The 15,883-nt window shown below is 47.8% G+C and overlaps 1 protein-coding gene across 1 annotated transcript; it reads right to left on the bottom strand.

The window, feature by feature from the left end:
• Positions 1 to 1,649: 1,649 nt before the first annotated feature.
• LOC122644885 (probable polyamine transporter At1g31830) lies at positions 1,650 to 14,319 on the bottom strand. Its single transcript, XM_043838254.1, has 2 exons — positions 14,305 to 14,319; positions 1,650 to 3,076 (listed from the first exon to the last, which is right to left on the bottom strand). The coding sequence occupies exon 2, from the start codon at positions 3,033 to 3,035 to the stop codon at positions 1,650 to 1,652; it is 1,386 nt and encodes a 461-aa protein (XP_043694189.1). The 5' UTR covers positions 3,036 to 3,076; positions 14,305 to 14,319.
• Between the last annotated feature and the right edge of the window lie 1,564 nt (positions 14,320 to 15,883).

Genomic DNA, 15,883 nt, shown 5'->3' with positions numbered 1-15,883 from the left:
AACAAAGATCAAAAGAACAAAATAATGAACTTTCTTTATCGATCTTTGAATGTAATCTCATCAATCCCTTTTACATGAGGGTCTAGCCCTTAATTTATAGTAATGGGTAGAGCTTTGGGTGATCCTCTCTCTTTCACCAGGTTTCTTGTTTGGGTGCACGGTTTTAGGAAAACTCCCATTCTTGTTAAGACTCCTCCCCGTAAATCTCGGGGCACCCACGTTTCTTGGTGCAAGTGGGACCTTCTCTTGGTGCTTACGTAACTGCCATAGTGGGGCCTATCTTCATAACTGTCAGGCGTGTGGAAATCTCCAAGCACGCGTGCAACTTCCTTTCCTTCGTGAATCGTGGGGGAGTCCACGTGTACGGCCAAGCTTCAAAGTACAAATTATGGTGTATCATGTGTAAAAGAAAAATCTCCTTGACCTAAATCTCTAACCGTACATGTTTTGCATCAATTAGCTGTGGACGAGTTCAGATCCTTGGGGATCCTTTGCGAAATGTGGATCTTTTATGCCACATGTTCGGCACGTATTGGTGAGTGATATTTATGCGTAACACACCTCAAGCAGAGAAAAGCTTATTCATCTACCCATATAATTTGAAGATATGCTTCGCTTTTAGTCAAGAGGAGATTATTTTTCAATTCTCCGATGACTGTCCCAAAATCATTTTAGTGTTCCAATTCCTTGATTTTTTACGAGATATGCTGGATTAAGACAGAAACCAGACCTCTAGGAATAACAACTACAAAGCATAGCATCCATACAACAGATATTGAATAACTACTTCAAAGCATCTGCTTCCATATACCCCTTTTTACCCATTATATAGAATCAAAACAAAGAATCAATTGTAGCTTTGTATCCAAAAAGCAATTTCATCTGATCTTTCAGCAAATAAATGTTGGCAGACTCAAAACAAGGAGTTTTACTTTATGAGAAGTCCTGCAGTCCTTTGAGCTTATCAGCTGCTAGCCCTGTCGGAAATATATAGAAGCTACTTAATACAATGGAGTTATTGCACTGACGATACGCATCAGGACAACAGAGCATGGATACCTATGGGACAATTCACAATGCTGCGTGCAAACATCGCACGTTATTGAGGCTTTACATGAAAATAAAGGTGAATTTATTATTTAAGAGACATCATAGGTGGTCACAGTTAGCATAATTTGGTCCTTTGAACAACAAAAAAGGAATTATGTCATCCTCATTGAAGAATAATAAGAATGCCCACATCATGGAACCAGAATAAACTTCTCCCAACTGTAGAAAATGCCCCAATAACAGAGAACCAGAACCTTAATACCTGAACAGTCACTTATTTGTCAGCATATGCTTTGTTCATCCTAATTAACAGAAGGAATATATGGTGATCGAGTGATCCTCCAATTAACAATTGGTACAGTATTTCTTTTCCATGGTTTATATAAATCAAGTTTTCTTGAAAATGCCAAATAATTAGAAAGATAATTGTAAAATCTTTATAGATAATTTTAACCGAAACTATAATTAGAGGTTCTACTCTAAACTGACTGCAAACTGCCTTCTAAAGTAACAATGGATCAATAGACAATTTAGAGCTCTTGACCATCAAGTTGTTTCTTTTGATTACAAGTGTAGGAAGAAAGAAAAATTCCAACTGCCTAGTAAGAGAGATCTGGAAGTTCAGAACTGGTGGAGAACTTGACTAATTTCTTTTTCTCAACGTACTTGAGACCAGGCTGCATAACAAGACCAATCAGCACAGCTGCAAGACTTACAGCGATAACATTAAGAGAAGCAAGAGCTAATACCACACAGATCAATGCAGTAGGAGGAATACACATCAAAATGGCTCCAACTGTCCCCACTGGTATCTTAAATGGCCTTGAAGCAGCTGGGTACTTCATCCTTAACCATACAAATGCTACAAACTCTAAAATCATTCCAAAACAGTACAAGAAATTCTCTACGGCTACAATCTCTTGAAAGCTCAGCCATGACAACAAAATAACCCCTGAGGCTGAGAACAATATTCCAATTAAAGGGGTTCCATAACGAGACCTCTTGCTAAAGAACCCAGGAAGCATCCCACGATCTGCCATCCCCAGAAGTTGGAAAGAGTCGCTGCTCATCTCAGCCACAAACATACCCATGTTAGACAATGCAGAAGCTCCTTGAATCCACCATCTCAACCATACTCCACCTAAAATTTTAGCAATGTCTGAGAAATAACCATCGGTCCATAAATCACGGTTGAGTGGAATAGCTCCAGTACCAATCAAGAGAGGGAAAAAGTATCCAAGAACAACCAAGATCAAAGCATAAAAGAGAGCTTTTGGGAGAGTTTTCTTTGGGTTGTCCACCTCTCCAGCAAGAGTACTAACTGAGTCCCAGTAGTTCAGATTCCAGAACAGAGTGTTGAGGTACAAACCCCAATCCACCTTGTGCAGATTTACAACTAACCATCTTGAGGGCTTCAGTTTTGGGATTGCCATAAGTCCCATAACCATAAAAGGAAGAATTGAGAACAGCCCTAAGAGTACAGCGACCCATCCCACAATCGTCAAACCCCTGTAGTTCATGTAAGTGAGAGCCATAGTCAATATTAACACGGCCACTATCCTTAGTAAACCACCACCTAAAGCTGGAATTGCTGATTTCAGATAGTCCAGAAACAGAACTGGGTATAGTGCATTATCAATTACACCACTTATCCATTTCATCCAACCTTGCTGAAAACCCCAATATGGTCCTAGAGCTGATGAGACCCAAACAACATATCCTCCATTTTCCGGGAACATGGTACCCATTTCAGCTGTTATTAGGGCCTCAGGAACACTCCATATGAATGGGAAAACCAGAAAACCAAGAAGGGCTAGAAGAGGACCAGCTGCCTGAACAGTGTCCTCAAAACCAAAGGGACCCCCAGATACCTCATAGAAGATCAGGAATACAAGAGGTAAAACAGAAACCTTCTTGAAGTTATCAATCCTGGGAGGTATTGCCTCATCAATAACCACGTATGCTACACCATTGTTATCTCCCATCTGATCAGAGGATTTTCTGTTTGCGGAGTGTTCCTCAATTTCTGCAAGCAAGATCAAAATCTGAATATGCTAAAAAGGTGAGTCTCTCTCTTGCAAGCCAATGCTGAGCTTAAAAACCCAAAAAAAAAAAAAAAAAAAAAAAGAAAGAAGATTTCTTAATCAAACTAATTCTCACATATCAGCAATTGGTCCACTCTCGCTTTGTATAACTAACCAGAAAAACAACTATACCTATTCCTATTACAAATAAAAATATGTAAAAATATACAGAATAGGGAGTCATTAAAAAAGTTGCAATTTGATACATCCAAGATTCACCGAACCAGTCAGCGGCTGCCACGTGTCACAAAGCGACCCGTTCCAGAACCAAGGAGAACCAACCAGGGGTCCCAACCAGGCACGGCCTGCACCTAGGCGTGGCCTCGCCCAGGCACGGCCTCTCACCCAGGCGTGGTCTCACACCCAGGTGCGGCATCGTGGATGCAGACGTGATGTACACGGACACCGAGGCCGCTCGTCTATGACCCAATCGTGTCACTGCAGACTTATGCCACCACCAGGACTCTGGGCCACCGCTTAGAAGTCACGTCACCCAGACGGATTCAAGCACCAATGACGTTATCACCACAGCGAGTATCTATCTACCAAGGATCTTGATACCACCAGGACACTCCCTCCCGCGGGGAGATGGCCAATCAGGATAGAGCCCTGCTACCCAGGGCCTCTATTCACTCAACGGCACACTCGCCATCAAACTGGGACTCTCCATATCGTCATACTCCACTATAAAAGGAAAGGTACACCACCCTCAGGGGGGAAAAAAAGAGAAAAAGAACTCATATTGAATTCTACATTCATCTGTTTGCTCAGGAGATCTAACTTTGGCATCGGAGAGCCCCAGGTCGGAACCATACCGGTTCCCTCTGTTAACCCCTTGGTTCACTTGCAGGTGAAGGCACTCTCAGGACCGCTCGGCGATTTCTTGACGCAACAGATTGGCGCCGTCTGTGGGAACGACGCTAGCCATTACATCTGCTAGCTCGCTTCCATGTTCATTCAATGGCACGAAGGAAGACTACCTCCACCAACAACGTAGCGAGGAATGGATCACCACCCCCAGAGTGCTCTCACGGCAGAGCCAATGACCAGGACCATGTCCCTATGGGGGAAGAGATCCCCCTTAATGACCAATTTGTGGTCGACGAGCCCAACAATGACGAGGTAGACGATGTGGTGGTGGAGGTGATACCTGACCCCAATGCACCAGCAACTACGGGTCAGATCAATGACCTGCAGCGACAGATCCTTGAAGAACGGCAACTCTTTCGAGACTACTTGACACAGCGTGCGACGTCTCACACCCTGAAGGACGTCGCCGTTAGCAAGCTCAGAGTCCGTACCTCGACAAGAGCCAAACCCTAGGAGATCATCTCCCAGGGGCGTGGGATCAAAGAGACTTGCGCGACGGGCAACCCCCACTCCGCAGCGGGGGGAGCCTTCCCAGCGTCCCAGGAGAACAAGAGACCTCCCTCCACGGTCAGAGCGTGGGAGGACACCAACACCCAAGGCGAGGGTGCCTAGCCCGGAGAGATCGGTTCGGAGGTCTGTGTTCGATGGTCGACTTGAAAAAGGTCACATACCATGACGAAGCCGGACCTACAGAGAGGAAAGCCCCTCACCTTAGCTATAGGGTTCATCACGGCGTGACCATTCACCATCCCGCCAACACTTAAGGCGGGATGGGACCTCCAAGAGAGAGCATGAACGAGGTCGCAGTGAACATCTTGCCAGGCGTGAGGGGCAAATACGGGATGAGGAGCTCGATCGAAGACTCTGCTACCTAGATGAGAAGTTGGAAGGGTTGAAGAAGTAGACCAAAGGCGAGACACATTCCATACCTGGACAACACCCATTCTCGATAGAGATCATGTCAGCCACGCTCCCTTCCAGGTTTCGACTGCCTACCTTTGAACTCTACAGTGGTACCATGAACCCTAATGACCACATCAACTACTTTAATGGCATGATGATACTATATGGTGGGTCGGACGTGGTCTCATGTCAGGCATTCCTTGCATCCCTCAAGGGAGCAGCCACATCATGGTTCTCTAGGCTACGACCGAGATCCATAGGCTCATTCGCGGAGCTATGCGAACAGTTCATCACCCGCTTTCAGAGCAGTGTCAAGCACAAGAAGACCACCGTCAACCTACTGAATGTGGTATAGAACCCTGGGGAATCTCTCAGGGAGTATGTTAGCAGTTCACCAAGGAGTCCCTGGAGGTTCGAGAGTTGGACGACCAGACCCAACATGCAGCCTTGGCTAGAGGTATCAAGGACTTGGACCTGATCAAGGACCTGGCACGTCATGAGACCAGGACTATGAAAGAGCTCCTAGAGCGGTGCAACAAGTTTGCAAATATGGCCGAGGTACTACAAGCTAAAATGAAGATAATCGAGGCCAAGCCGCAGAACAATAAGAAGTCAGCACCTGATGACCGCAAAGAAAGTAAGAGGTCGAGGACAGAGCGTCGACAAGAGAAGGGCGACCGCCCATCTAGGAGGACTGACCGTCGCCCAGAGAGAAGTGAGAGGGCAAGCAGCCCTGAGTTCACCCCACTGAACACCACCAGGTCCCAGATCCTCATGCAGATCCAAGACCATGACCTACTCCATTGGCCACAACCTATGCTAGCAGGACCAGAGAAGCGAAACCCTAACAAGTACTGTCTCTTCCACAAAGAGAATGGGCATGACACAGAGGAGTGCTATCAATTGAAGAAAGAGATAGAACAATTTGTAAGAGCAGGAAGCTTGCATAAGTATGTAAAGGGGAGACATGACAACCGCTCAGGCCAAGGAGACAGAGGTCGTGACGGAGACAGACTAGAACCGAGAAGGGAAGAAAGAAGAACAGATCGAGGGAGAGACCGCCCAGAAGAGCGGAGAAATGCAACAGAACCTAGTAGCACCAAGGGACCTCCCATCCTCACCATACTTGGAGGACCAGGGCAAGCGTCCACCAGAAAGGCTAAAGCCCATGCCTAGTTCGTGGGAGTGGCAGAGAAGCCAAGCAAGATAGCCAAGACCGAGACAGTGATCTCCTTCTCGGATGAAGACCTGGAAGGACTAAGCTTCCCACATGAGGATGCCCTCGTAGTACAGGTGGAGGTAGCCAACCGACCTATACACAAGATACTGATAGACACAGGGGCATCTGTAGACGTACTCTCCTTGGATGCCTATCGACAGTTCGGGTTCGGGGTCGATCAGCTCAAACCAGAGCCCACTTACCTCCATGGATTCTCAGGTGCCACCGCCTCCATCAAAGGTACCATAGAACTACCCATCACCTTCAGGGTACACCCTCGATAAGTGACTAGCATAGTGAACTTCATGGTTGTCAAGTCCGTGGTGTCCTTCAACGGCCTTTAAGGGTGACCATCTCTGATAGCCCTTAGAGGAGTCATATCGCCACTCCACCTGAAGATGAAGTTCCCCACCGAAAATGGGGTAGGCGAAGTCTGAGGAGATCAAAAGAAAGCAAGGGAGTGCTACGCCACCTTCATGAAGAAGAATAATGGTAACACCCGCAGAATGGCACTCTGCCTAGAGAACATGGTCAGTGACCAGAGAGATGAACTGACAGAGAGAAGAGGAAAACCAGTGGAAGACCTCATCCCATGGCCCCTCAACAGGGATGACCCCCAAGGTCGTACAGGTTGGCTCGCTACTAAGCAAGGAACAGAAAGAAGAACTTGGACACCTCCTCCAAGCGAACATGAATGTCTTTGTATGGTCGACCTTTGACATGCCTAGAATACCACGTTCCATAGCAGAGCACCGACTACATGTCGACCCAACCAGGAAGCCCATCCAACAGAAGCGACGTAACTTTGCCCTCGACCAATAAGCAGCAATCAAGGAAGAGGTCGAGAAGTTGAGCCAGTCAGGGTTCATCAGAAAGGAGAAGTTCCCAACCTGGCTCGCAAACATGGTCATGGTACCAAAGCCCAATGGGAAGTGGAGGATGTGTGTCGACTACACCGACCTGAACAAAGCATGCCTAAAAGATGAGTACCCACTGCCCAAGATCGATCGACTGATCGACACCACCACCGGCCATAAGATTCTGAGTTTCATGAATGCCTACTCCGGGTACAATCAGATCCTCATGCATGAGGGTGATGAGTCCTACACCGTATTCTGGACAAACAAGGAGAACTACTGCTACCATGTCATGTCGTTCGAGTTGAAGAATGCAAGGGCCACCTATCAGAGGATGGTCAACAAGATGTTCGAGGAACAGATCGGGCATAACACGGAGGTATATGTGGATGACATGCTCGTGAAAAGCATCCACGCTAACCAACACCTGACCGACCTAGAGGAAGCATTCACAGTACTGAGGAGGAACCAGATGAAGCTAAACCCTGCAAAGTGCGCCTTCAGTGTAACGTCAGGAAAATTCCTGGCGTTCATGGTCTCAGTACGTGGAATAGAAGCCAACCCATCCAAGATCAAGGCCATCCAAGAGATGGCACCTCCTCAAACGGTCAGGGAAGTGTAGAGGTTGAATGGAAGGGTCACCGCCCTTTCAAGGTTTGTGTCACGGGCAAGTGACAAGTGCCTACCATTCTTCAAAACATTGAAGAACCTCCGAAGCCCTAAAGACTTCACATGGACAGAAGAGTGCCAGAAGGCGTTCGAAGAATTGAAGGAGTACCTAGAGAGCCCACCACTGCTTGGGCGACCAGAACCTAACGAAGAATTGCAGCTTTACTTGGCCGCCACCCCTGTCGCGGTCAGCACAGTACTGCTGCAGGAAGAGGACAAAGTCCAGAGGCCCATCTACTATGTCAGTCATGTTCTGATCGATGCAGAGACCAGGTACACCAGGATCGCCAAGGTAGCCTATGCATTGGTAATCGCGACTAGGAAGCTACGACCATACTTCCAAGCCCATACCATCACAGTCCTTACCAACCTACCTCTGAAGAAGGTACTCCACAAGCCAGACGTCTCCAAACGATTTATAGCATGGGCAGTGGAGTTAAGTGAGCATGACATCAGGTTCCAACCAAGGACAGCCATCAAAGGTCAAGCCCTGGCAGATTTCATTGTAGAGTGTAGCCTATCTGAGATCGAGCCAGGGATAGGGGAACCCGAGGAGAAGGATCATAGATTGTGGGATATATTCGTGGATGGGTCGAGTAACGCAGTAGGAAGCAGCGCTGGCTTCATATTAACCAGCCCCAAAGGATTTTGGATCCAATATGCTCTCCGATTCACCTTCCAGGCATCCAACAATGAATCAGAATGTGAAGCACTACTAGCTGGACTCCAGGTGGCCAAGGCCATCCTAGTCACACACCTATCCACCCGGAGTAACTCCCAGCTTGTAGTGAACCAGGGGAATGGAGAGTACAAGGCCAAAGATGATAAGATGGCATCATATCTAGCACGTGCTCAAGCATTGATCGAGAGTTTCATGAAGTTCGAGATAGTTCGAGTTCCCAGGGATGAGAACACCGTCGTCGATGCCCTATCTAGGCTAGCCAATAATGAACTCCGAAATTTGGCTAATGTAGTCTATGTTGAAATCCTACATGAACCAATATATAAGGAAAAGCAGGTTAATGAAATCGAGGAGGGACCTAGCTGGATGGACCCCATACTCAACTACCTCCTGAACGATGTCTTACCAGAAGACAAGGCCGAGGTAAGGAAGATCAGGATGAGAGCTGCAAAGTATACCGTCCTAGACGGGGTACTGTACAAGCGGGGGGTAACAGCACCACTACTCCGGTACCTAGGACCCAAGGGGGCAGAGTACGCCCTAGCAGAAGTCCATGAGGGGATATATGGAAGCTACATGGGGGGACGAGCCCCAGCCTACAAAATCCTCCTCCAGGGACTGTACTGGCCACGAATGCAAGAGGAGGCCATACAATATGCCAAGCAGTGTGAGCAATGTCAGTTGTTCACCCCAGTACCCCATCTACCCGCCACCAAGCTGACATCAATCCTCAACCCCATGCCCTTTGCCATGTGGGGGATGGACATCTTAGGAAACTTCACCGCAGCACCGGGAAATAGGAAGTACTTGGTCGTCGCGATTGATTACTTCACCAAGTGGGTCGAAGCTAAACCCTTGGCCAAGATAACAGAGCCAGAGATGGAGAAGTTCATTTGCGACGACATCATCTATAGGTTTGGGGTACCACAGATCCTAGTGTCAGACAATGGCAAACAATTCAACAACCCAAAATTCTAAGCATTCTGTCAAAGCTACAACATCAACTATCGGCCTGTATCGGTAGCATACCCACAGGCCAATGGTCAGGTGGAGATCACCAACAGAACACTGCTGGAAGGAGTCAAGAAAAGGCTAGAGGGAGCCATAAGGAAATGGGTCGAAGAGCTACCAAGCATTCTGTGGGCGTACCAAACTACAGTACGGACACCCACAGGAGAGAGCCCATTCCGTCTAGCATATGGCACTAAAGCATTGGTGCCAGTAGAGGTCTGCGCCATGTCCCATAGGGTTCTGCACTTTAACGAACGTACCTATATCGACGGACTACGGGCAAACCTAGACTTTATAGATGAGGTCCGTGAGAGAGCACTCCTAAGGAGCGTCGCCTACCAACAACGTATTGCCAGGTACTATAACACCAGGGTTAAGGAAAGGCTATTCCACCAGGGAGATCTAGTCCTAAGGAGGGCAAGTGCATCACAGCCACAGAAGGCAGGGAAGCTGTCAGCCAACTGGGAAGGGCCTTACATAGTCTCCAAGTAGATACGTCCAGGGACCTACCGCTTGAAGACTCTGGGGGGCAAGAAGGTAGACCGCACCTGGAACTCAGAGCACCTGAAGAAATACTATCAGTAAGGGTAGTAGTAGCAGTGGAAGCATTGAAGCAACACCGCCAATAAAAGTAATAGTAGCAGTAGCAGTAACAGAGTCAGCTGTCAGCCATGATATACAGTAGGTTTACAATTTTCAAGGATAATTCAAAAGATTCTCATTTGAAGTAAATAGTTAATTTTGGATATACTTGTCTACTTCTCCTACTCGACCGGGTCACCTCTACCACACCAAGGTCCGATGACCACCAAGGCGCAATGCCACCAAAGTCTGATGACCACTAAGGCGCAATGCCACCAAGGTCCGATGACCACCAAGGCGTAATGCCACCAAGGTCCGATGACCACCCAGGCGCAAGGCCACCAAAGTCCGACGACCACCAAAGCACAATGCCACCAAGGTCTGATGACCACTAAGGCGCAACGCCACTACCAAAGTCCCATGACTGTCAAGGTACATAGGGCACCAATGCGCAATCAACCACCAAGACACAGTGTAATCAAAGAAAAGCAACAGCGATCACATAGAGAAGTCATAATAGCTACAACTCAAGTTCAAAAAGAAAAGGTTCGAGACGTCTATAAGTTCGATACGGCCATAGGGTCAAGGGACCACAGAGGGGTGGGTCACCTCCGACCCGGTAGGAGACATCAGGTCCACCTCGAGAAGGCACACAGCAGCACCCCCCTCAGGCAGGGCAGTCTCTACCTCTAGCACTGGGACGCTCGCCACCACCGCAACACCAGGAAGCGCCGCAACAAACTCAAAGAACCCCAGGATGGAGAAGTCATAACCGGGGGTCACCTCCAGGACGCAAGCGGCTAAGTCCCAGATCCCTCCCTCTACGTCGGCTGAAGCTGCGCCTGATACAACATCGAGAACGCCAAGGATGCCTGAAACTCAGCTACAGCTCGCTCGCCTACAGATGCCAGCTCCGCCTCATGAGTCCCTTTCAACGCATCAAGCTCCTCCTCCAAGGCAAGAACCCTGGCCAAACTCTCAGCTACACCGACAGAGGTCACTCGAAGCTCCTCAGACGCCTCCAGGAGCTTCTAGGCCACCACCGCGAGCTCCTCCGATGTCCTCTACACGTGGGTCTCGGCCCTCTCACGGGCATCGATATGTCCCTGGAGCTCCCTCTCCACATCACGCAGGGTGCACTGTATCTGCACCTCGTGAGAAGCATGACCCTCCAGTCAAAGCACCGCCTCAGCAAGACGGTGATGGACCTACAATCAGCATGACAAGCGGTAAACACTCTAAGTATAAGAGGAACAGCGAACGTGACGAAACCAAAAAGAATAACTCACCGAAGCCATATCATGGTAGAGAGTCTGGGCCAGATACACATTACTAAGCCTCTGCAAGGCTACTCTCGCGGTAGGAAGCCTCCCCATGTCTACCCATTCCCTTGAGACGCCGGACCCAGCCAAGGTCGAACCCTCTGACATGCCCAAGGTGATCACCAATGACTCATCCATAGCGAGAAGATCAATGGCAGTACCATCGGAGGAACTCACCCCTTTCCCCTTGGAGGGGGCCAATACAGAAGACCCGGAGGGGACGACAGTAGGAGGTGGAGGCACAGAGCCCAAAACACCATCATCATCAGGAGAAGTACGGGGAAGGAGGACATGCACACCAAAGCTCATCACATGTGCATGTCCTGAACCACCCTTCCGCTTTGCCCCAACAGCCACAGGAGCGGAAGAACTACCAACATCTGTTACTCCAGCAGATGAACCACCCTGAGAAGCGGCCTTCTTCCGCAGATTACCACGGAGCAAACTGAAATCCGAACGCATATCCACTGCATGACAACATCAAGCTAAGACCGCCCAACCAGTCAGATGACATACATATTAAAATATAAGCATGCCAATCAAGTACAAAAGACAGTACTCTTACCAGGACTCAGCTTCCAAAGGGACAGGAAGGCCTCCGAGTCCAACTCCTGGACGTGGAATGGATCGTGACCCAGGCACTGTTTGAGGGAGTCACCCTCAAAATCACTCGGCTCAAGCCCCCGGTTGACCCTCTTGAGGTCAATGACTTCCCAAACAGTCTGTAGTGGGCATCGGGAGACCATGGCAAAAAAGAAGCCATCCCTCCAATACTTCACGTTGCTAGTGATCCCAGTGAGAAGCTCCAAAGAGGCATAGGGCCCCTTGAGCACGCGACGAGCAAAGTGATAACATCCACGATCCCCCTTCTTCAGCAGATAAAAGTGGGAGAACAGGGGAACAGTGGCGGCACGCCCCATGCAGGCAAAAAATACATAGAAACCCAGGATCACCCTCCAAGAATTGGGCAACACCTGCCCAGGGGTGAGGTGCCAATGCTCTAGTACCAACTCGACAAAGCAAGAGATAGGAAGGCGAAGGCCCTAGAGGAAAAAGGTACGATAGAGACAGATCTCGTCCGCACGGTGAGAGAAGGCATACTCACCAGGTCTGGGAATACGTAACATGACCTCAGCGGGAATGTGGAACTCCTCACGAAGGGAGACCAAGTCGAAAGGGGCCAAGATACTAGCAACATGACCCAACATATCAGCAGGATCGACGACTGAGGACGCCTCCCCAGAAGGCCTACAATCCCTACCAGGACCAGAGACACTAAAAGGTCCCACACCCCCATCACTAGCACTGGGGGAAGGTACAGAGGATGGAGTACACACAGAAGAAGGCAATCTTGGGGAACGCTCCTCTGAAGATCCAACCCCGACCGAAGCAGGGCCAGGGTCATTAGGAGACGACATGAACGATAAGAGAAGAATAGACTACTTCCTCAAGAAAGTGATCTCCCTCAAAGACAAGAAGCTAGCAAGAAAAATAAAATGAAGACCACCTGCAAAGTATAAATAGCAGATCCATGATAGACAAGAAGAAGGAGAGTGGAGAAGCATGAGGGTCCATCGCACCCACGGGCACGACCTCACACCCATAGGTGCTGCCACACCTGCAGGCGTGGCCACCCCACGCGTTGCCTCACCCCCGCAAGCGCGGCCACCCTAGGTACAGCCTCAGGGCACGGCCTCACACCCATAGGCGAGGCCACACCCGCGGGTGCGGCCTCACCTAGGTGCGGCCCTGCATAAAAAAAAAAAAAGAAAGAAGGTGTTGAACTTACCTTAGGGGGAGGGCGATCGCACGAGGGGAGCAGACACATGACGACGCGACCACACCACGGACACGGTCAAGTGACAGAGACCATCAAATGCAAGGCACTTAAGCCAAGTACCACTCAAGCCCTCCGAGTAAGCAAGGCACTAACTGAGCACAAGGCATGCACAGGGACCCAAAACCAAAGGAAGGAAAACAAAAAAGTTGACACTAGTCTAGGTGACCCAAGGACAAGCACATGGTGGGCACCGAAAAGAGGGCAAAAGATAAAAGTGCAATGCAAAGGAGAAATTCAAAAGAGCAAAAAGTGGGAGACAAAAAGTAAGAAAGAGAAATGATGAGGAAAAATGAGAAGTGAAAAAAGAGAAAGTGAAGAAGAGGGACATATATCTACAAAAAACAAAGCAAAAAAGAAGAAGGAAAAGTGTAGGAGGAGAGGTTTGAACCTCCAACCTCTCCTACCTCACTAACAGATTTATAGTCAAGCCCCACAAAGGAAGTTCATTCGCAGTGGACCCCTTACTATATAAAGGCATCTACTCTCTTGGACATCCTATCTCAAGAGAGTGGGGGGAAAATGATACATCCAAGATTCACCGAACCAGTCAGCGGCTACCACGTGTCACAAAGCGACCCAATCCAAAACCAAGGAGAGCCAACCGGGGTCCCACCTGGGCGCAGCCTCACCCAAACGCGGCCTCTCACCCAGGCGTGGTCTCACACCCAGGCGCGGCATCATGGACGCAGGCGTGATGTACACGAACATCAAGGCCGCTCGTCTATAACCCAATCGGGTCACTGCAAACTTATGCCACCACCAGGACTCTAGGCCACCGCTTAGAAGTCACGTCACCCAGACGGATTCAAGCACCAATGATGTTATCACCACACGTGAGTATCTATCCGCCAAGGATCTTGATACCATTAGGACACTCCCTCCCACGGGGAGATGGCCAATCAGGATAGAGCCCTGCTACCCAGGGCCTCTATCCACTCAACGGCCCACTCGCTATCAAACTAGGACTCTCCATATCGTCATACTCCACTATAAAAGGAAAGGTACACCACCCTCAAGGGGGAAAAAAAGAGAAAAAGAACTCATATTGAATTCTACATTCATCTATTTACTCAGGAGATCTAACTTTGGCATCGGAGAGCCCTAGGCCGGAACCACACCGGTTCTCTCTGTTAACCCCTTGGTTCACTTGCAGGTGACGGCACTCGTAGGACCGCTCGGCGATTTCTTGACGTAACACAATTGTCGTTTGCTGACCTTGCAAAACCACCCAGGAAAAGATATATATCTGTTTCTGCTATTGCTCTTGTTCAGAGTCTTCAGAGTTTTCTAAAGAAAGAGAGAACGAGGAAGAAGAAAACAAAAAAAACACCAGAGTTTACGTGGTTTGGTCTTAGGCCTCTTTTCTTTCTTTCTGTATCTGGATTTTTTACACTTATATAAATATTTCTATGGGCTGATGTTCTCTGTGCAGAAGCGCAGCCTACGTCCAAATACATGGGCTTGCCATTTAGCGGGGCAAGGTGTTCATTTCACCCACCCACATGTGTCTGGGCACAGCCTGCGCCCCTAGTATAGAAAACATTCTCCATATATATATATATATATATATACTAGTAAACGTGCACGTGCAAAAGCACGTGGGCATTTATTAGGTGGCAGAGAGAGAGAGAGAGAGAGAGAGAGAGAGAGAGAATGCATACCCTAGAGGCAGGCAATAGGAAAAATTGGTTAGGTTGACAAGGCTCGAGTGGCCCAAGGCTCCAATCTCAACCTAACTGAAATTCTTTACAGCAACAACTGGGCTGTGGTTTCTCAGTCTCAGTTATGGACACCAGGCTTTTTCATGTTTAATTATCTAAAAGATAGGTGGTAAAAAACCGACCATGCTGAGTCTAAGCATCAATGAGCGTCTGATTAGGCATTCATAATAGATACAATTGTGCCATGTTGTTCAAAACAAAACAAAAATATTGTCATGTTGTGACCTCTCCCAAACCCATATTCGAAACACCATATGCACGTAAGTTGATGGAGCTAGCTTTCTAGATAGGATCATAGTTCAAGAGGGGAAACTTTAAGAATTGGCTTAAAAGACTTGGATCAAAATACATTTATGAATGTTTTAAGGTAATTGGTTAGTCCTTTATAGTCCGTTCAAATCGAAACCACCAGGACAGACATTATTAGTGCAATATCTGTTGTACCTAGAGAGAGAGAGAGAGATTATTCAATTGAAGATTGGAACTCATTGTAGAACATATAAATAGGCATAGCTCATTTGAAGGAAATTGGTAATGATTATAATTCTAGAAGTATTATTGAAGCCAAGCCTCATACCACAAAACTATGAATTTCTTCTTTTAGAACAACATTTTTTCAGTGGATCTCCCAAACCGGAGTTGGTATGCCAAGTTCTCCAACCTGTCGGTTATCCTTTATGATGCTACTCCCCTCATTTATTTGTTTTGATACGGCGAGATCCGAAGTCTGCGACCCAGATTAAAATTAGCAAGAGACAACTTGAAAGAAGATATAAGAAGGTAGATAGCCCAAGAAAGAAGATATAAGGCAAATAGCCTAATAAGAGGCCAATGCAACCATAGCTAAAGGTGTATCAAATGTGGTAATTAAAATAAATATCCATAGAATTTAGCATTGGACATCAAGTTTGTCCTCAATGGTCATCATTGTTTGCAACTTCTTTATATCGTATCCAACAGGCACAATCTTAATTGTAATTGACAACACAAAAGGCAATTTGTTTTCCTAATGTATCTTATGTTGGACAAGTGTGTGTCCATCAAACCCGGTTCAACCCAGTTCATCTTTGTAT

The sequence above is a fragment of the Telopea speciosissima genome, chromosome 11, assembly GCF_018873765.1.
Source record: "Telopea speciosissima isolate NSW1024214 ecotype Mountain lineage chromosome 11, Tspe_v1, whole genome shotgun sequence".
In the NCBI taxonomy this organism is placed as follows: domain Eukaryota; kingdom Viridiplantae; phylum Streptophyta; class Magnoliopsida; order Proteales; family Proteaceae; genus Telopea; species Telopea speciosissima.
Note: the sequence above shows the minus strand (reverse complement) of the source record. Positions and strands in the feature narration are given on the sequence as shown.